The sequence below is a fragment of the Ursus maritimus genome, unplaced genomic scaffold (assembly GCF_017311325.1).
Source record: "Ursus maritimus isolate PB19 unplaced genomic scaffold, ASM1731132v1 scaffold_6, whole genome shotgun sequence".
NCBI classification, from domain to species: Eukaryota; Metazoa; Chordata; class Mammalia; order Carnivora; family Ursidae; genus Ursus; species Ursus maritimus.
Window position 1 is genome coordinate 2,526,069 of NW_024426774.1, and position 19,127 is coordinate 2,545,195.

The window sequence follows — 19,127 nt, forward strand, 5'->3', positions numbered from 1 at the left end:
GGTGGGGGAAGCCTGATGCTGGGGTTCATGGAGAATGAGAGGCATAGAACCAGAGTGTAGTCAATGTTTTCAGGAAGGTTCTTTTTAACAGTACAGTGGTAGTGGATAGTCAAGGATGGCTCTGTTAGGATACAGAATTAACCATAAAATGTCAGTCCCAGAATGGGCTGGATAAATGAGGCTTTTGAGATTAAATGCGCTAGTGAAATTCAAGGGCACCCTTAAAGAGGAAATTTTGATACAATCCAATGAACATAAATTCAGCACCTTTACTACCACATTATCGTTCAGATTTTGTCCCCCCTCCTGCCTAATAAATCTGGGCCGATCAAGATCAAGGGAAGTTCATTTTCTGGGAAGCTTTTTCTTTTTAAGATTTTATTTATTTTTATTTTTTAAAGATTTATTTTATTTATTTATGTTAGAGAGAGAGAGCGTGTGCGCACAAGCAAGGTGGGGGGCAGAGAGAGAGGATCTCAAGCAGACTCCCTGTTGAATGTGGAGCCCAAGGCAGCTGGGTCCCAGGACCCTGAGATCATGACCCGAGCCAAAATCAGGAGTCAGATGCTCGACCTACTGAGCCACACAGGTGCCCCTAAAGATTTCATTTTTAAGTAATCAGTGCACCCAACTCAGGACTTGACCTTACAACCCCGAGATCGAGAACCACACATACTGACTGAGCCAGCCCGATGCCCCTCATGTTCTGGGATTTTATCGTTGCTGCAAAGGTAGGACATTTTTTACAAGAGGGTCTAGGCCAACCATGTCTTCTAGTTACGTGGCATGAATCCATCTTTCACCATTTTTGCAAAGGTTCCCTTTTGCTCTGGCAAAGGAGGACCAGGATAGTCCGTGTCTGTTACCATCAGCCAGGACTTTGGCGTAACCCTGGTTCACAGCTGCTGTGGGATGTGGAGGTGAAAACAGCAGTCAAAATGATTACGTGGCTGGAAAGCAGGTAACCAGAGAGACTTAAACGTGATGGGTTATATGATGGACTTTTGGCAAAAAAGCCACTATTTTGAAGACAGTTACCGTCTGTGTGCATTCAGATGTGATCTATAGCGAAGCACACACGTTTAAGTGGTATTTGAGCAATCTAGGGTACATAGACGAGTAAAACATAGTGCTGACCCCAAAAAGCTCCTAACTGTGTTGTGGAGGGTTGTGTAAATGCATCGTCATTCACCACGGGAGCCCTGCAGTAGGAGGTATGTAGGAAGTATTATACACACAAGGAGTTGAACAATCCCATCAGAGGCAGGCGTCTTCCCAGTGGACTTGACGTCTGAGTTGGTTCTAAAGGGTCAGCTGAGTTGTCCAGCGGTGGGAAGAGGAGGAGCATTCCACACAGAGGGAACAGCGTGTAGAAACACCCAGACGGATGAAAGTGCTCTAGGAGAAGAGCGTGCAGCCCGTTGTGGCTGGACAGCGACGTGATGACAGAGCACAAAAGGCAACCGGATCGCTTTGAGTCAGGATTTCACAGCCCTCTAGGCTAAGGGGTGGAACTGCACCCTGTAAGCAGTGGGGAGCTAGCGGAAGTCTTCTGTGTTTATTATAATTAAATGTTGACTTTAAAATCAGAACAGGTAATAGACATGCACAGGAGAGAAGATGTGAAAGACACCCCAAAAAGAAAGTGTCCCTTCCACTGTCCCCACCTTTTCCCCAGTTCCCTGCCCCAGAGACACCACCTTATTTCTCGCGCCTCCTCTCCTGGCCAGCCTCCCTTTCGGAAGGTCAGAGGTGGCAGTGAGGAGGGAATGAGAGGAGACTGTGCAGGAGTGGGGCGCTCAGGGCAGAGAAGGTGGGAGAAGCCCAGGTGACATGTGGGTGTGACAAGCAAGGGAAGGCGAGTTTCCAGAATGGCGCCAAACTTTCTTGCCTGTGCGGTTGAGCCGATAATGATCCTCTGGGCGGTACAGGTTCGGGGTGGGGGGGACACAGACGAGTTCCTGGGGCTGTCCGACACTCACGTCCGCTGTGGAAAGTGGTTTGTGAACATCGGCAGGCAGACGGGCTGCCGGGTGGAGAGCACTTGGACTGGGGGAGAAGAATGCTAAGCGTGGAGAACATCAAACACTGAAGGAAGAATCCTCCCCTCAGGGGACCTATAAAAACAGTGAGACTTCAAACCGTAAGATGTACAGCGCCTGGAGATGCGGGTAGGGTGTGCGACCTCAGAGGGCTCCCTCCCTCCGGGGTCGCAGGACGATGGCTGCTGAGCCGCTGGAGCCCAGCTGTGCAGGGGTGGAGGGCACAGTCCCAGTGCCTGGCCCAATGCAGTGGCTACTGAGTGCTGGGTGGAGAGGGGAAGGAATGAAGTCGGGGGTGGGGGGGTGTCGCTGTCACACGCATGGCGTCCAGGGGTGCTGGTGAAGACTTTCTGTTCCCACGGGGAAGCTTTAGTTCCCACGGGGCTGGCGCAAGCGGTCCCTGGACTCTGGTGAGGGGCCAGCAGGGGTCTGGGCAAACCGGAGGTTCTCCCCTCCCTCAGGCCAGGAGCCCATTACCAGCAAGGAAGGTAGCTCCCAGCCCAAGGCCACCAGGTCAGGTGCCCACTGGGCTCTGCCTCCCGACAGCCAATGTCTGAGAACCCGGTGGTCTCTTTCCAGTTTGAGAATCAGATCGCTGGCCCGAAGGGACCTGAGACCATGAGGCCCCCATCTCATTTATATCAGAGGCCTTTGGGGCTCCGCAGGGGGAGCTGCCCCAGGGCCCGGGCAGGCTCAGGAGCCAGGCCAGGTCATCTCCCTCCCCGTCCACGAGCAGGCGCTGCCCGATGGGGGCCACCCCCAGGGTGGGCAACAGGCTGCCTGCAGCCCATCCATGAGTCCAGCTGAGTCCCCAGTGTTTATAATGATGTGATAATGTATGAATGTGCTTTATAAGGTGAGAAAACACCTTATAAATGTGATTGTCCTTTTCCTCCAATCTCATCCCTTCCAGCTTCTCCAGGTCGGCCTGGCCTTCATTCTCTTCGGAAACGCTTTCCTGAAGGCATGGCCTCGTGAAGGGAGGTGGGGGCTCCACGACCGGTGGCCTCAGAGTCAGAGCCTCCTTTTGAAAAAGTCTGGTTGTCATTTTATTAACGCAGAACAGCTCTCCCGGCAGAACCCACCTGGCCCGCAGCGACTGCTGCCTGGGAGGCCATGGAGTGGGGCTGTGTGGGGACGGGAGCGCCCCCTGGCGGTGGGAGGGCTGAGCCGAGGGCACAACATGGGACCTCGCGGAGGCCGGGAGGCCAGGTACCAGGACTGCGCTCACGCCGTTCTCTCCACCGCATGTGCTCAAGTGTCCATAATGAAACATAATGAAACGTAAAAACCCAACCAACCGAACAAACCTGGGCTTCGAAGAAGGATAATAAAGGGGGATGTCTTCCCAGGCTGTGGAATATTACCGGGCAATAAAAGGGAGTAAACTCCTGGGATACCTGGTGGGCTCCGTGGGTGCAGCACGCGACTCTTGATCCTGCGGTCGTGGGTTCGAGCCCCACATTGGCGCAGTGAACTGTTGATACACACAACGTGGATGGATCTCAGAATCCTTAATTACACTGAGGGAAAGAAGACAGGAAAAGGGTGCGCGCTGTATGATTCCAGGCGCCTTGGCTTCCAGAGAGAACCCACGAATCTGCAGTGACCGGAAGCAGACTAGCGGTTGCCTGGAGACGGGAGGGCCCCGAGGGAAGCAGGGAGGACCACAGAGGGTGCTGACCGTGGGGATGGTTGAACAGGTCCATGCACCTGTCGAAGCCTACCAACCCGAATTCCTTAAACATCTGTGGCTTGCTCTATGGCAATTCTCCGAATCATTGATGCGTGTACATATATACATATAAAGCTGTTAAACACGACGAGTTAAAGGGGAGGACTCTCTAAGCAGAAGCAGCAGAACACAGACATTTTGGTAAATTAAAGGTGCAGTGGATTTCCTAAAAAGAGTTGATAGTTCACTTTTTCCAAAAACCCTAGTTGTGAGTCTGAGGAGACAGAGAAATCATCTGATTCACTTCCTCCTCCTCTTTTCTGCTGCTCCTTCGGCTCTGGTGTGTTCTTCAAAGCCTGCGTGGGATCTCGAGTGATGACACATCCCCCGCCCGCCCATACGCACTCACGCGCTCCCTGAGCTCAGCCCGGTTCCCACAGCTGGCCGGCCCCAGCCCAGGCGCCACAGCCCCCGGGGTCCCAGTGTCTGTCTGGCCCCGAGGTGGCAGGCCGCCAGCTGGCCGGTGTTGGGAACGTGCATCTGCACGAGGCCTGGAGCGGCCGGCAGGGGCTGCTGTGTCCTTGCTTTTCATCCAAGCTCCCTTTGCCGCTCTGGCGAGCTGTGTTTCTGGAAGGGCGTCTAACACATCCCACATCTGACAAAGTCAAGCGAAGGCTGGAACGCATTGACGAGGAAGGGACGGCATGTTCAAACCTCAGGCACGGAGAGAAACCTCAGCAAACGTGGAGCAGATATAACAAAGCTGAGCCATCGGGGAAATTACAAAAGCAAGAGCACAGCCTCCCTTCTGAACCCTGCTGTAGGGTGATGCTGAGCCCCGTCATTGCTGCCCCGCCAGGCCGGCAGTGCGTCCCTGCTAAGCGTAGGGAGAGCAGCGGGCGAGTGGAGACGGGCTGATCCTGCGAAGGTCTGTCTCGGTTGCCCTCCCTCTGGGAGAAACTGTATTTGTAACGACCTTCACAGAGCCTGGTGACGAGGGACAAAGCCACAGTAGGTGACGCCAAAAGCTGGTTCCGGCAGAAGCTGACAAGCGGGCACAAGGGTGCAAGTAGGATGATATCCTAAAAAGCAGCTCGGGGATGGCTGGGTAAAGTACTACTTTTCTTCTCTGAGCCCCTGGGAATGTAGGCAGGCCCCGTGACCGAAAGCCGTCAGGAGGCAGGTGGGTGGCAGTGTAAGCGAGGATTTTTGTGTGTACCCGAGAGTACTGAAACCAGGGTCCCAAAGAGATCTCTGTCCACCGACATTCACAAGAGTGGTATTCGCAGCAGCCCAAAGGTGCAAGCAACCTGACGGATGGGGAAATTGACCGCGGTACGTGCACACAGCAGGATAGCAGCCTCAGGAGGGAAGCGCGTCCGGCACCTGCTCCAACAGGGATGAAGCCTAAGACGTGCGGCTGAAATCAGCCAGACGCGGAGGACAAATACTGTAGGATTCCCCCTAGACAAGGTGTCTGGTCAGAGTCATAGAGACAGTAGGAGGGCGGTGGCCGGGGGCTTGGGGTGGGGGGTGCACAGGGATGGGGAGTTGTGTAATAGGGACAGGTTTCTGTTTTGCAAGATGAAAAGAGCTCTTGAGATTGGTTGCCCAACACTATGAATGTACTTAATACTGAAATGTACACTTAAAAATGGTTAAGATGGTGAATTTTAGGCTATGTGTATTTTATCACAGAATTTTGTTTTTAATTAAAAAGAACATTCAGGGGCACCTGGGTGGCTCAGTCAGTTAAGTGCCCGACTCTTGATCTCAGCTCAGAGTCATGAGTTCAAGCCCTGCATCGGGCTTCACGCCCAGTGTGGAGCCTACTTAAAAAAAAAAAAAAAAAAAAAACATCCAGATAGTCTGAGCTGCTCTGAGATGGGCTGGGTGGCTTCAAGAGGCAGTGGAGGTAAGTGTGTGTGAGTGTGTGTGTTCCTTCCCGTCCTCTTTCTTCGCTCCATCCCCGCTCTTCTGTCCCTCTTCCTACGGTGAGCTCCTTGCTGACTTGGAAGTCATCTCCTCTTCATCTTTATACTCCCCAGAGGCACAAATGAGTGTTCAAAGAAACGCGCCACGACACGGAGTCCCCCACAGCAAGATCACCGACCACCAGCAGCCACAGTCGGCTCTTTGGGGTACTGCTGGTTCGAGGCTGTGCACCCTTGCCGTGTGGCCAGCCTCCACTTGCAGTGTTGGGCGCAAGACCAACCTCCACCGGACCGCGTGCTGAGGCCAGCTGGCCTTCCCCTGCGCACCCCCACAGGGCTTGCGTCGGCAGGACACACGCGGTGTGTGCTTGCTTCCACTTACTACCGCTAATGTTTCCCAAGATACACATCAGAGCTAATTTCTCAGCGGAGAATATGTTGTACAGCGACCTCTGCTTATGCCTCAAAGACCAAGACGCTCCCCAGACTAACCTCATCACGCGTTCTGGTTATCTTCCGGTGGGGCTTCGGCCGAGGCTACCCTGGATTGGACGTTGGTTCAGATACTTCGAATGGTGTTTACTGGTCGCCTGGAGGATGGCTGTTACACTAAGGAGGAGCTGGACGGATAATCTCTCATCTCACAGCAGGCCTGAGGGCTAAGTCCCCATTCTGCAGATGGGTAAACTGAGGCTCAGAGAGCCTCACAATCCACCCAAAGGCATGTCATTATTAAATGGCACAACTGGGATTTGCACCCTTTTCTGTATTGTGCTGTTTTTACTCTACTCTGCCAACGGCTATATAGACTTTAAACTCAAGATTATAACAACCTAGCAACCTGACATTCAACTTAATTCGGAAAATACTTTGTGTTTATCCTGTGCCCAGCTTGGAGAAGTGGTGCTCTTGCTGGGGAGGACTGAGCGCCGCGGACGGGTGAGTAACTAGAAGACAGCATGGTATACGGCATCGGTCCGACGACAGCAGAAACGATAACAGCTAATGTTTACTGAGAACTTACTCAGTGCCAGGCACTTTGGAATGACTTCAGAGTATCTCCCAGTAAACTTGCCTTATACACGAGGAGACCACTGCTTAGAAAGGTCAGGACAACCGCCCCAAACCGCATAGCTGGTGGGCGGGGTTTGGTCTGTGCGCCCGGCTACCGTACCGCCCACCCCTCCGACTGTACGTTTTATAGCAACACCCCCTCCTCCAGCTCCGTGCTCCCACATCTGGCTCTCTGTCTGACGTGCTTAAGACTCCCTTCTCCCGTGACATTGCCAGCACCTCGAGAGTGTAGAGCCCATGTCTGCACGGCAGCTGGTAGAGCCCTGGGCACGCTGGGGTGCTGGGTGAACGGCTGGGGAGTGACTGATCCATGTGATTGTATCTCTGAGTCAGAGGACGGAGGAGGGCTTTAGAAGAGAATCTGGAGAGGATGTAAGCAGCTTCCTGTGGGGGCCAAAGCCCGGTTCTCTCTATTGGCAGTGTAAGATCATGGAATGGGGGAACATAATTCTCCACTATTAAAAGGAAAAAACAAAACCTTTAAAACTCCCCCATGTCCACAGAATCATTAAGGTCCCTATACCAGGCCCAAATGCATAGCTTTAATTTCAAATGGTCCCAGACTGGAAATGCCCCTGAGGTGCCTGGAAAAAAGTCATGTTCCTCTTAGGCCTCAGAGAATACTCACGAAGAAGTTTCCGAGGACAATGAGCAGCAAACAACAAAAAATAACCAACTATGCAAGGAACCCAGTAAAAACCAGAAGAAAAAATAGTCAACAAAAATCGATCAGTGAAGGGGTCCCTGGGTGGCTCAGTTGGTTAAGCGTCCAACTCTTGATTTCTGCTCAGGTCATGATCTCAGTTTTGTGAGATCGAGCCCTGCACTGGGCTCCACACTCAGTGGGGAGTCTGCTTGCGGTTCTCTCTCTCTCTCTCCTTCTGACCCCCCAGATCAGTGAAGGCTTCAGGTGTTTGGATTATCAGGCACAGATTATAATCAATTTGTGTCTATTATGTTTAAGGAAAATACCTGCAAAGGACAAGGGCCTAGAGAAAGTGACCTGGTGTATTTGAAAAAGAACCAAACAGAACTTGTAGAAATGAAAACTAGAATAAACAAAAGGAAAGATCCCGATGGTGTGGATTAGCAGATTAGACAGAGATGAAGAGAAGGTCTGCATCCTGGAAGATAGAGCTGGAGGAATGAGCCAGCAAATAGCACCGAGATGAGGCTCTGATCAAGGGTGCTCGAGAAAAACCCACAGCAAACATTAAGCTGTGAAATGATAGATACTTTCCCGTTCAATTAGGGAGCAAGACAAAGATGCCTGTTATCATCACTTCTTTTCATGTCGTACCAGAAGTGCAGAAAGGTTAGGGGGAAATCGAATGGCCGTTATTCCCAGAGAATGTGAATGAGAACAAAAATGATACAAACAGCATCTATAAATAAATTATTAGGGCTAATACGAGAGTGTTAAATTCACTAAACCCCCCCAAATATATATATTTCAGTCATATTTCTGCAACAAGAGGTATATAATAAAATTTTGTTTAAAAAAGATGACATTTTGAGGTGCCTGGGTGGCTCAGTCGATTAAGTGCCTGCCTTCAGCTCAGGTCATGATCCCAGGGTCCTGGGATCGAGCCCCGAGTTGAGCTCCCTGCTCAGCAGGGAGTCTCCTTCTCCCTTTCCCCCTGCCCTGTTTGCACTCTCTCTCTCAAATAAAGAAATAAATAAAATATTTCAAAAAATAAAATAAAATTTAAAAAAGATGACATTGATAATAGCATTGCAAATGCCAAGTATCTGGGAACCAGTCCAAAAAGAGACATCCATGGTCTCTACGGGGAAAATGAAAAAACTTCTTAAAAGACTTAAAGAAGGGGGCGCCTAGGTTCCTCGGTCGGTGAAGTGTCTGCCTTCGGCTCAGGTCATGATCTCAGGGTCCTGGGATTGAGTCCCACATCGGGCTCCTTGCTCAGCAGGGAGTCTGCTTCTCCCTCTGCCCTCCCCCTCCCGCCCCCCCGCCCCATTCACTCACACACACACTCTCTCTCAATAAAGTCTTAAAAAAAAAAAAGACATTAAAGAAGTCCTGAATGAATGGAGAAACAATCCCTGTTTATAAGTCAAAAGGCTGATTATTATAAAGATATCAATTTCCCTCAAATGATCTGTGGTTTAATACCACCCCAACAAAATCCCCAAGATTTTTTTTCCCATGGAATAGGCCAAGCTGATTCCAGTACATATATGGGGAAATACAAAGAACCGAGAGTAGTCAAGACTCTTTAAAAAAAAAAAAAAAAAAAGGTGGGAGGATGTGGTTTAGCAGATGTCAAGGTTCATTCTAAAGCTGTGGTCATTGGGACAGGCTGGTGCGGGCACAGGGCTCAGCACCGACTAATGGAAAAGCCCGCAGACAGACTTGTGCTCCGTCTAAACACCCTTGTCTGAGGGCAGAGAAAGCTTGGCAGAGCCGAGGGGAAGGCAGACCGTGACCCCTGGAGGTGAGCGATGGGGGTACAGCCTGGTCGCTGGCCACCAGGCAGGGAGTTGCTTGTCCGAGCTTTGTGACGTCACCCCCTGCCCCAGCCTCAGCCTTCCCACCTGTGCAGTAAGCAGATGGAACTAGAAAGCCAGAGGGACCCTTTCCAGCTGCGGTTTACCTGATCCTGAGTGGAACGAGGTGGCCATCGTCTGCCGGCAGAAAGCCAGTGCATTAGGCAGGCGGCACCACTGACAACCTCTTGATGCTTCTTCCTTTTGTCCTTCTCAAGGTGTCCTCTAAACCGAGCGCTGACGAGCACCCCGAGAGCGGCAGAGTCTCCAGGTGAGTGCCAGGCTGGGGTGAGCACACTTCCTCTCTGCCGGGTGCAGCCCCCTCCTCCCAGGGAGGGTCCCGGCCGTGGGAGTGTGCAGAAGCCCTGCGGTCTCACAGCTGCTGTGATCTTCCCCCTAAGAGAACCCCGACCCAGGTCATCCGGGGCGTTCCCGACCTCACTCGTTCCCTCAAACTGTGTGCCGTGGAACACCTGCAGATGAGCCTTCCAGAGTTTACAGCCTAGGCGATGGCACATGGGGCCCCTGTAATCCCGTTACAATTTTATTTATTTCCCCTGGGAAGTGTCAGCGAAGAACCCCAGGCCCAGAGACCAGGCCTCCTCTGCCTGCTCCAGGCCATCCCACATGGCTCTGGGCCGCGGGAGGGTTTCGGGGCATCAAACCCCAGCAGGAGGCTCGAAGCTCGGCTGGGATGCCCTTGAGCCCCTGGCCTGTTCTCCCCCACCGTGCTCTCCTGGCTTCCTTGCCTCTAATGGGACGACAGTGATCTGCCCTGTCCCTGGGATGTGGTGACTCCGGTAGTCAAGACCATGCATGTGAACAGCTGTAACACTTGCAGCGTAACCGCCGTTTTTATGACCAGTTCCACATGGCTTCAGGGCAAGAACCCTGCTGCTTTCCCTTATTGAACATGCATTTGTGGCGGTCCTTCCCTGAGCAGCGTGGTCTCTTCACAAGGGCAGGCAGTGGGCTCAGGGGAGGTCAGAGAGGGGACAGGAGCGGCCTGAGGGCTCACAGAAGGGCTGGTAACGATTTAACTGGTTTGAAGGCTGTGTAGGTGGTCACCGAGGAGACAGGAGGAAGGAGCATCCCAGGCCCATCTCCCCTGAGGACGCTGTGTGCAGGCAGGTGGCGGTCACGGAGAGAGGGAAGCTCCCCGAGGTAGAGAGGGTGCTGAGTGCCAAGCTGCGGCCACTGGCCACGGCTCTCGAGTGGGAGCAGGCTGGGACCCCTCGGTGGAGCGCTTACAGCCCTGGCACCAGCGGTCCAGGCCCAGAGCCCTCTTCAGCATCCTGGAGAGCCCTGGTCCTCCCTCAGCCCCTCCTCCTCTCCTTGTATGGACTGGGGGTGGGCTTGGGTGCCAGGGAGGACACGGGGTCCCACTGCAGTGACCGCCCCAGGGGCCCAGGCCGGCTCTGCCCGGCTGACCCAAACGTCCGCACCTGCGGCTCTGTCCTGGGGACCCCGGGACACACCTTCCCGGGGACACATCTGCCTGCGGGTCCCATGGAAAGAAGACACACAGCTCAGCTCTGGCTGATTGTGTCCACTGATTTTAAAGAGAATTAGCCTGACTTTTCCCTCTTTCATCAACCTGATGAATTTAGACGGTTAAATTCTACCTGGAATCAATTAGCTATTTCTTCTGCTTTTTAACCTAAGGGGCGCCTTCCGCTCCCTGCTCGCTCCAGGAGGCTCCTCGGGCCTCCTCACCACCCTCACAAGGAGTCCACTCCCTCCCTCGCTCACTCACTCGCTCGCTCACCGACTTTCATGGGAGGCTCTGTCGCTCCGTCCGCTGCCCCAGAAAGGAGGAGAGGGCCTCGGAGGCAAGCTCGGAGGGCGCGCCGGCCCTCCCCAGGGTCAAGCCTGGAACGGCCTTCCTCTGGTCCCCAGACTTGGGCTCTTCGGCCTCTAAGGAGATTCCCTGCAGGGGGGGAGCAGCAGGTCTCCTGCCCCACATCTGCCATGGCTCTCCCAGGCCTCCGGCCCACCGCTGCCCTTGTCCCTCCACCCCCCATGCAGATCTCAGAGGCAGGGGAGGGGCCCTTCCTCGCCGGCCTCCTCCCCAACCCCGGGCTCTGCTGTCAGAACCTGGCAGAGCGGCATTTCTGGGAGAAATGTCCTGAGATCTGCGGTTTCCTTTGAAATACCTCCAGAAATCAGATGAAGTAGATGTGTGATAAAGTCAATACAGCCCAAAAAAAAAGAAAGAAAGTGTATTTACTTAATCGTGGAATCTACCATTTCAACCTTTTGGTATGCTTGGAAGTCTTTGTAAGAAAATGCTGAAGAGAAAAATCCTTCAAAGCCCAGTTAAAATATCTCCCCCCAAACGCTTGCCCTCCCCTTCGTCTTCCTCAGGCTGGGGTCCCTCCCGCCTTGGTCGGCCCCCAGCCTCCTCACTTGTGACCTGTGAGGCAGCAGGTCCGCAAGGCAATCTGGCTCCCATCCTCACTCAGCCCCGCGAAGACAGCCCCGGCCTCTGGCTCACGTCTGGTCCCTCGCAGGGCCTGGCACGTAGTAGGTGTCCCAGAGCCGCTCGTTGAAAGGCACGTTTGATGTGAACCTGGGCCATGTGGGCCTTGACCCCCGAGTCCTAATCATCCTTTTTTTTTTTTTTTTTAAGATTTTATGTATTTGAGAGACAGAGAGAGACAGAGAGAGAGAGAGAGAGAGGGAAAGAGCACAAGCAGGGGGAGGGGCAGAGGCAGAGGGAGAAGCAGACGCCCTGCTGAGCAGGGAGCCTGCCTTGGAACTCCATCCCAGGACCCTGAGATCATGACCTGAGCCGAAGGCAAATCCTTCACCGACTGAGCCCCCCAGGTGCCCCCAAGTCCTGAATATCCTTGATGACATCTGTGTCTTTCTCCTGAGGGGCAAGGGCCGAGAGACAGGGAAGCGGCAGGGCTGAGCCGGTCAGGCTGTCTTTGAGGACAGGGCTGACCTGACCTGCGGTCCCAGGATCGGGTCACAGAAGCTGAGGGCGCATGCAGGGGAAGCCCGGCGACTGTGCGGGCTCCTGTCTGCCCCTGCCGCTGAGGGTCTGCCGGCCTGGCTCCCTGAGTTCACAGGTGGGGGAACAGGCCAGCGACGGGGAAGTCGCCCAGCCCTCTGGCCGGCAGAGCAGCTCGGGCTCCTTGTCTAGCACAGGAGAGTAGGCAGGGGGATGTCACCGTCCCCCAGCTGGCGGCGGGCAGCTCCAGGCCTCGGACCTCGCAGCCCCTCCAGACACAGCCCCAGTAGCGGCAGCACGAAGCTGACCCACGCCCACACCCTCCCGCCTGTCAAAGGTTCTGGGGAGGCCAAGGCCGGTGCCAGGCAACACTAAGAGGGAGCAGCCTGAAAGAAAGGGAAGTTTGGGGTACAGTGAACACCACCCCAAATCCCTGTGATGTCCAGAAAGTCGGAGAGGGGTGGGCCACCAGGGGCAGGCTGGTGGGAACCACTTTCTGGAGCCCGGGCAGCAGGAGCAGGGGTCTGACTGTGGTCACTTCTCCCACGCCCAGTCCCATCCTGCAGCAGCTCTGTTCGACCTCGCCAGGGGTGCAGGCCCTGTGAGTACATCAGGCAAATGGATATCTCGCAGTGCCTCTTGCATTTGCTCAGGGCCGTGCAGTGTGCGGGACCTGGTGTCACGTGCTCCCTGTGCCTTATCTCACTTAGGCCCCGGAATGAACTTACGAAGAGGGCTCCGCTGTAGAGGGAAAAAATGGACGCTCAGAGATGCAAATGCCTTCCAAGTTCGCAGGGCTGGTAAGAGGCAGAGCTGGGACTCGAACTCGGGCCTTCCCACCCTGAAACGCCCCAGGGGCTGGCTTCCTCTCGGGGTGCATAAGGTCTTGGTGGACAAGGTCAAAGGCAATGAAGCCAGGGAAATGGGCAGAGATCCGTTCCTGTAAAAGATTAAGAAGGTAACCCTACGGCAAAGGTTTTTGGTTTTGGTTTTAGGACAGATCAGAAGTTCCTGAAGGGGCCATCGTAGAGATGACGAGTTTGAAGGTGACATCTTGTCTCCTGACACCCCTGTCCGTGTTTCTCGCCCACAGAGCCCCAGGCAGCAGCCACAGGAGGCCAGAGAGACAGTCGGGCATCTCGGCCATCTCATACGACTACTCGGAAGAGGAGCTGATGGCCAGCATCGAGCAGGAGTATTGTCGCTGAGGCCACCGGAGCAGCCCTGCAGGCCCCCGCCCCAGCCAGCCGAGGCTGCTCCTCTGCCCCCCACCCCGCCTGACCAGACTGGGGTTGCAGCCCCGCCCCTGCCCAGGCTCTGGCTGGAGCTGAGCCCCCTCCAACATGCAGTTACTCCTGGTTCTTTCAAAAGATCCGGCTTCAAGCTTGCTGGCAAAGGGTGGTCAGCCAGCAGACTCCCAGCTACTCCTCTCTCAGTCTCTGGGGAGGGCTTGTCTCCGGGGTTCTCCTGGAGCCTGAAATGCTTTCCTGGCCGGATGGCCCTCTCTGCACCAGGACTGGGGACAGCTCACCAGTGAGTGTGGCCCAGACTGGCTCCCTTGGGGCCTCTAAGGCGTCCCCCAGCACCTGACGGCACCCAGGCAGTGTGCTTTCCTGAGCTGGGGGGAGTCACCCTGGTTTTGCCCCGCAGCTGCCTGGAGATGTTGGTTCTGTGGGTCTGGGGCGGGGCCGGAGAGTCTGAATTTCTAACCAGCCCCCAGGTGAGACCCGAGCTCCTGGACCCCAGCCTGGCACCGGGTAGGAAGGCCTGAGTCTAAGCTTTAGACCTTAACTGACTCTTCCTTCCTGGCACTGGGGCTGCTCAGAGCCACAGCCCCCCTGCCCCCCTGGAGAGAGGCCTGCTCCCCTCCTCGGCAGGTGTGATGGACAGAGAGCACAGGGCTGGGAGCTGGAGCCTCAGTTCTGATCCTCGCCCTTGCACTAACGTGCCTGTGCGCCTCAGTTTCCCTCTCTAGAAATGGAGTCCTGGAGGCTCTTCCAGGCATTCCAGCCCCGACAGTCTGGGATCAGGCAATTCCAGGCTTCCTTGATCTGTGCTGTTCTGCCAGCCCCCTGGGGCACAGAGCTGCCCCTGCAGCTTTGGGGGAGCACCCCGGCCCCAACTGGAGGAGGTCCTGAGGAACACCTGCTCTCACCAGCCCGAGGGGACCGGTTTACTCTCTTCCCACCTGGGAGAAGGCGCGACATCACTGCAGTGAGGTCAGAAGAGCCCGAGAACTTTCCTATCTGACAGATGGGAAAGCCAATTTGCCAGAGATGTCTGTGAATCCAAGGCAGGGCCAGGGGAGCTACAGCCTGACCTGAAGGAGGGATTCCTGCGGGGGTGCAGGCATGGCCAGCCTTGGAAGAAGGTTCTGGCTGGCGTGCAGTTTGGCGGCCAGGCGGCGGCCCCTCTGGAGCAGCTGGGAGGGCGTGAGAACAAAGGGGCATGTGGGCGTGATGTCAGCTTTTGCCAAAGCCAGAATAGGTCTCAGCTTGTCACATTAACCACCAACACAGCAGCCTTCCTGGCGTGGCCTGCAAGATGCAAGAGCTTCTCGGACACAGACGCGGGGCCCCTTGGCACTGTCCCCAGACCCACAGGCCTGTTGCCGTCACAGGCAAACGGGTGTTTCCATGAACTTTTATTACTTGGCAAGACAGCCTTTGATCAGATGTTCTATCGCTGGGAGAGTCTTACCGCCGAGCCAGAGGATGGCGCGTGGAGCCTTCCAGCATCTGCCCCCGAGGGAGTGGCTCTGAACACCCCCAAAGGGAGAGCTACTCCCCATCCAAGCCCAAATCATTTCTTTTGATCAAAGATGAAAGCCATTACTATTTTAATAATACAAATATTTCTCTTACATGTGGTTAATATTTTCTTTCTCACCACCAGACAGATCAGGCCTTGAATTTAATGATGTAAAATGTTTACAGTTTTACATCGTTATTTTGTTAAAATGGAACATATTCTGCCACTTTGCTGCATTTTCCAGTGGAAACCTCCTACAACCCTTCGTGAGATAAAAACGGTCGGAAAACAGAGGGACGCCCCCTGTGCTTGGTCCAGTCTGCGCCGATGTCACGGGGGGTACACATCACCAGAGCAAAGCCGTTGTTCTCGGCTCTTGTCTTTTTTTTTTTTTATTCCCTGAATCCGGGAAAGTGTCCTCTGAATAGTGGCCAGCCAAACAGAGCTGTGTGTCCCAGCGGTGAGGTGGCGGGGGCCAAGTAGGCCTGGCAGGGGGCTGGCCCAAGGGGTTGCGGGGAAGGCCTGGGGGCGCTAGACGGGTGCCCATGGCCTGCGGCGGCCACGCACTCCTCCAGCCCTTCCCTCCAGCCTCTGTGCCTCCGGAGCCCCAGCCCTCTGCTCTCAGACCGGGAGGAAGGCGGCTCAACGAGAGGCAGGAAGAAAAAGGCCTCCGAGCCAAAAGTGACCATGACACCTGTCGATGCGTGGACGGTCTGAGCACCGCAAGTGTGTCTCCTGGTTTCTGTGGTGGGCGCGCTCCTCTGAAGCTGCAGAGTGGCAGGAACTCAGGAAACACACTCCATTCCCGGCTCCCCATTTCCATGGGGAAGGAGCAGAGCCAGGCCCTCCCCTTCTCCTGTCACCGGGGTTCCCAAGCCACTCCTCTCCAGCCGTTGGTGTCCTGGCCTCGTCCAGGCAGCCTCCTCCTCACGGTGTGATGAGCTTTCCTGAGACCGTGCCCTTCCACGGGACAAAGTCTTTATTTATTTATTTATTTATTTATTTATTTATTTATTTATTTGAGAGAGAGGGAGAGAGGAAGGGCAGAGGGAGAGAATCTCAAGCAGACTCCCCAATGAGTGCAGAGCCCCACGCAGGGCTTGACCTCACGACCCTGAGATCACGACCTGAGCGAAATCAAGAGCCAGACGCTTCACCGACTGAGCCACCCCTGATGGTCCGACAGGCGCCCCTGATGGTCCAAAGTCTTAGAGCCACGTCCCACTGGGCTGTGCTGCCCTCCAGTGAGCCCCCCAGAGGCTCTGTTCAATGCCACATGCGTCCCCATCTCCTGAGCCCCTGTTGTTGTGAGCCTGACCCTGGGCTAGATGCCCAGTTCATGCCTAAGATCTGGTCTCCGCCATGGAGGCCGTGCCGTCTCCAGTGGCCAGCACATCTGTAGACGCGTATTCACTCGAGAGGGGACAGGCTGTCAGAGAAGAGTAGCCAGTGCTGCTACAGGGGTGGGTGGAGGTCCTTCTGCTCTGGCGGTAATTTTTTTTTTTAAGATTTTATTTTATTTGACAGAAAGAGAGAGACAGCCAGCGAGAGAGGGAACACAGGCAGGGGGAGTGGGAGAGGGAGAAGCAGGCTCCCAGTGGGGCATGGACCCTGATGTGGGGCTCGACCCCAGGACCCTGGGATCACGTCCTGAGCTGAAGGCAGATGCTTAACGACTGAGCCACCCAGGCGCCCCATGTTCTGGTGATAATTAGGCAGGAGGAAAGCCTTCGTGAGGGCCCTGGAGAGGATAAACCACATCTGAGGCTCTGAAGGCCAGTGCCCTCCTCCAGGAAGGAGGCAACATGAAATCAGCCCTTCGGTGTGGTGGCATCTGGACCCCCTTGGGACGAATCCAACCTTAACAGGTGCACAGGGCTCTATTTTCTGTGATGAATTCGTCAGTTTCCAAAGTCGGAAAGGAAAAGCTGCCGCTTCTGTGGGGTGTGGGGCCTGGGAAGGAAAGGCGACGCTTATTTTAAGGAGGCGAACATCTGACGGACACCCCGTGGAGCCAGTGTCTGGCGTGTGGCCACACAGGAGGCTGAAAGTGCATGTGGTTTCTTGTGGCTCCAAAGGCACAGGGCTGCCCTCCCAAGACCCGGGCTTCTGCCGGCGTCAGGGGCCTGTGGCCAGGACTCAACGGTGACACCACTTGGCAGCGAGCATTCCCAGCAGTGCGTCGGTTAGGACCTCCTGGCTCAGCCCCTGGGGAGCTGCGGTTGGAAAGATCCCCATTTGGACTCGCTAAGCCCCAAGAGGTTTAGGACAACTCGTAGGGAAGAGGAGGAACCGCAGAGGGAAGGGCTGAGTTTCCTACAAATCGGACAGGAGAGAACCTGAGTGGAAAATAAAAGTAACACGACCTTCTGTGCTGGGCCGGGGGGGTGGCCCTGGAGGCATAAAGATGTGACAGCAATAAGCCAAGTCCCGTGCCGGCACAGAGGAGGGGCAGGGAGCCACTGGGGCCTGGGGCCTGGGGCCTGCAGACCACACTGCTTCCTCCTTCGCCCTTGGAAAATGTGGGGTAGGAAGTAGCCAGGCTCCCTGAGGAGGCCGAGCAGCTTCTCTCTGCAGCAAGAGCTGGAAACAGGTGTACTGGGGGAGCCCCGCACGGAGCGTGGAGGCCCAGACTCCAGCCCTGGCCTCACTTTCCAGCAAGGGATCTGGGGATCTTAGCTTCCTCAGCTTTTCAGTGGGCAGAGGGCATCTGTCCTTCCTACTGCCCATGGTCCCTCGGAGGCCTGCATGGCAAACGGCTGGCGGGGGGGCTCTGTCATTGTGCAGCCCATAGGTGGGGACCTGGTGGTGAGGAAGAGGGACCCTGTCGGGCCCCTCAGGAGCTGGTCTGTGCTCCACAGGCCGGCTGGGTCTGGGCTTGGGGGTTTGGTCTACCAAGAGGCACAAATCTTCCTCAGGGATGCCCCCGAGGTCACAAGTGAGGACCCACAGCTTCGAGCCTCACTCCGCTTACCAGCAGGAACTCCACATTTTCCCGGCGTCCCCCATATTCCTGTTTCAGAGCTTCCCCTGGCCGTGTCATCCCTGGCCTGGGGAGCCCATGCTCAGCTGTGCCCCTTGAGGCCCACTGCAGGCCTGGGCACCTGCGTCATGGCTCCTGGGCTCACCTGGCCCAGCCAAGGCCCTGCCCCCTCTGTGCACCCCTTGCGTTCTCTTCAAGAAGCCTGATCCTCCAGAGCCTGGCTCTAACCGTGCAGTCACCCTTTGAAGAGCTGGTAAAAGTGGCGGCTCCAAGCCTGTAGAATGGACGCGTGCCAGCGTGTACACAGCTGTCTTCATATTCGGGGTGCTGCCACGCTCAGGCCGGTGCGCGTGGGTCACTCAGGGGCGCCCTTGGCAGATCTCCAGCATTCTCTCACTGTCCTCTCTTCCTCGGCACTCTGTCCTTTGATCCCTCACCTCCTTAGTGTCCCTGGACCCTCAGTGCCATCGCCTCAACTCAGGGACTCCTCTGGGTCCTGCCTGGTTTCGCCTCCCTCCACGGCAGCCTGGAAACTTCCTCCCGGCAGCCAGCGGGGGCAATCGCAGGGTTCACCCCACTCATTTCCTGTCTCTCAGGGGTCGCTCTAGGGCCCAGTTCCTTGAAAACGCTAGGATGGCGATTTTATCTGGATGGGTTTTCCCTTGCTATTTTAAGATTTATTTATTTACTTGAAAGCAAGAGAGCAGGAGTGGGAGGGGCAGAGGAAGAGAATCTCAAGCAGACTTCACGCCGAGTGCAGAGCCCGACACGGGGCTCGATCTCACCACCCCGAGATCACGCCGAGTGGAAACCAAGAGTCGGACGCTCAGCCGACTAAGCTCCCCAGGTGGCGCTGGTATTTTGCTTGCTATTTTGGACATGAGGGTGTATTCGGGTCTTGTTAGTGCCTCTTGGGTGGAAGTGGAATTCGTAGTCTATGATTTTAATGTGCACACTGTCACAAGTCGGTCTGTGGCCGTCCCTTTGGATGACTCCTTTGCTGTTTAGCACAGTCCCTGACACTCTCGAAGGCAGCTGGCAACACAAGGATACTCTTAAGCGTGTCTGGATGTTTCTGTGCCCCCAAGCAGCTATGCTGCGAGGAGCCCTGGCTCCTTTGGATGGGAAACAACTAAGGTTTGTTTGTTTTAAGTCAGCTCCACGCCTGGTGTGGAGCCCAACACGGGACTTGAACTCATGA

The 19,127-nt window shown here is 55.3% G+C and overlaps 1 protein-coding gene across 1 annotated transcript in view; it reads left to right on the forward strand.

Annotated features, from left to right (window-relative positions):
* Positions 1-15,236, forward strand: part of CYS1 (cystin 1) — a 21,024-nt gene extending 5,788 nt beyond the window's left edge. Inside the window, exons 2-3 of the mRNA XM_040622805.1 lie at positions 9,452-9,504; positions 13,286-15,236. Of these exons, the coding sequence (XP_040478739.1) occupies positions 9,452-9,504; positions 13,286-13,400 (168 nt within the window). The 3' untranslated portion in view covers positions 13,401-15,236. The remainder of the gene's footprint in view (positions 1-9,451; positions 9,505-13,285) is intronic.
* The last annotated feature ends 3,891 nt before the right edge of the window (positions 15,237-19,127 follow it).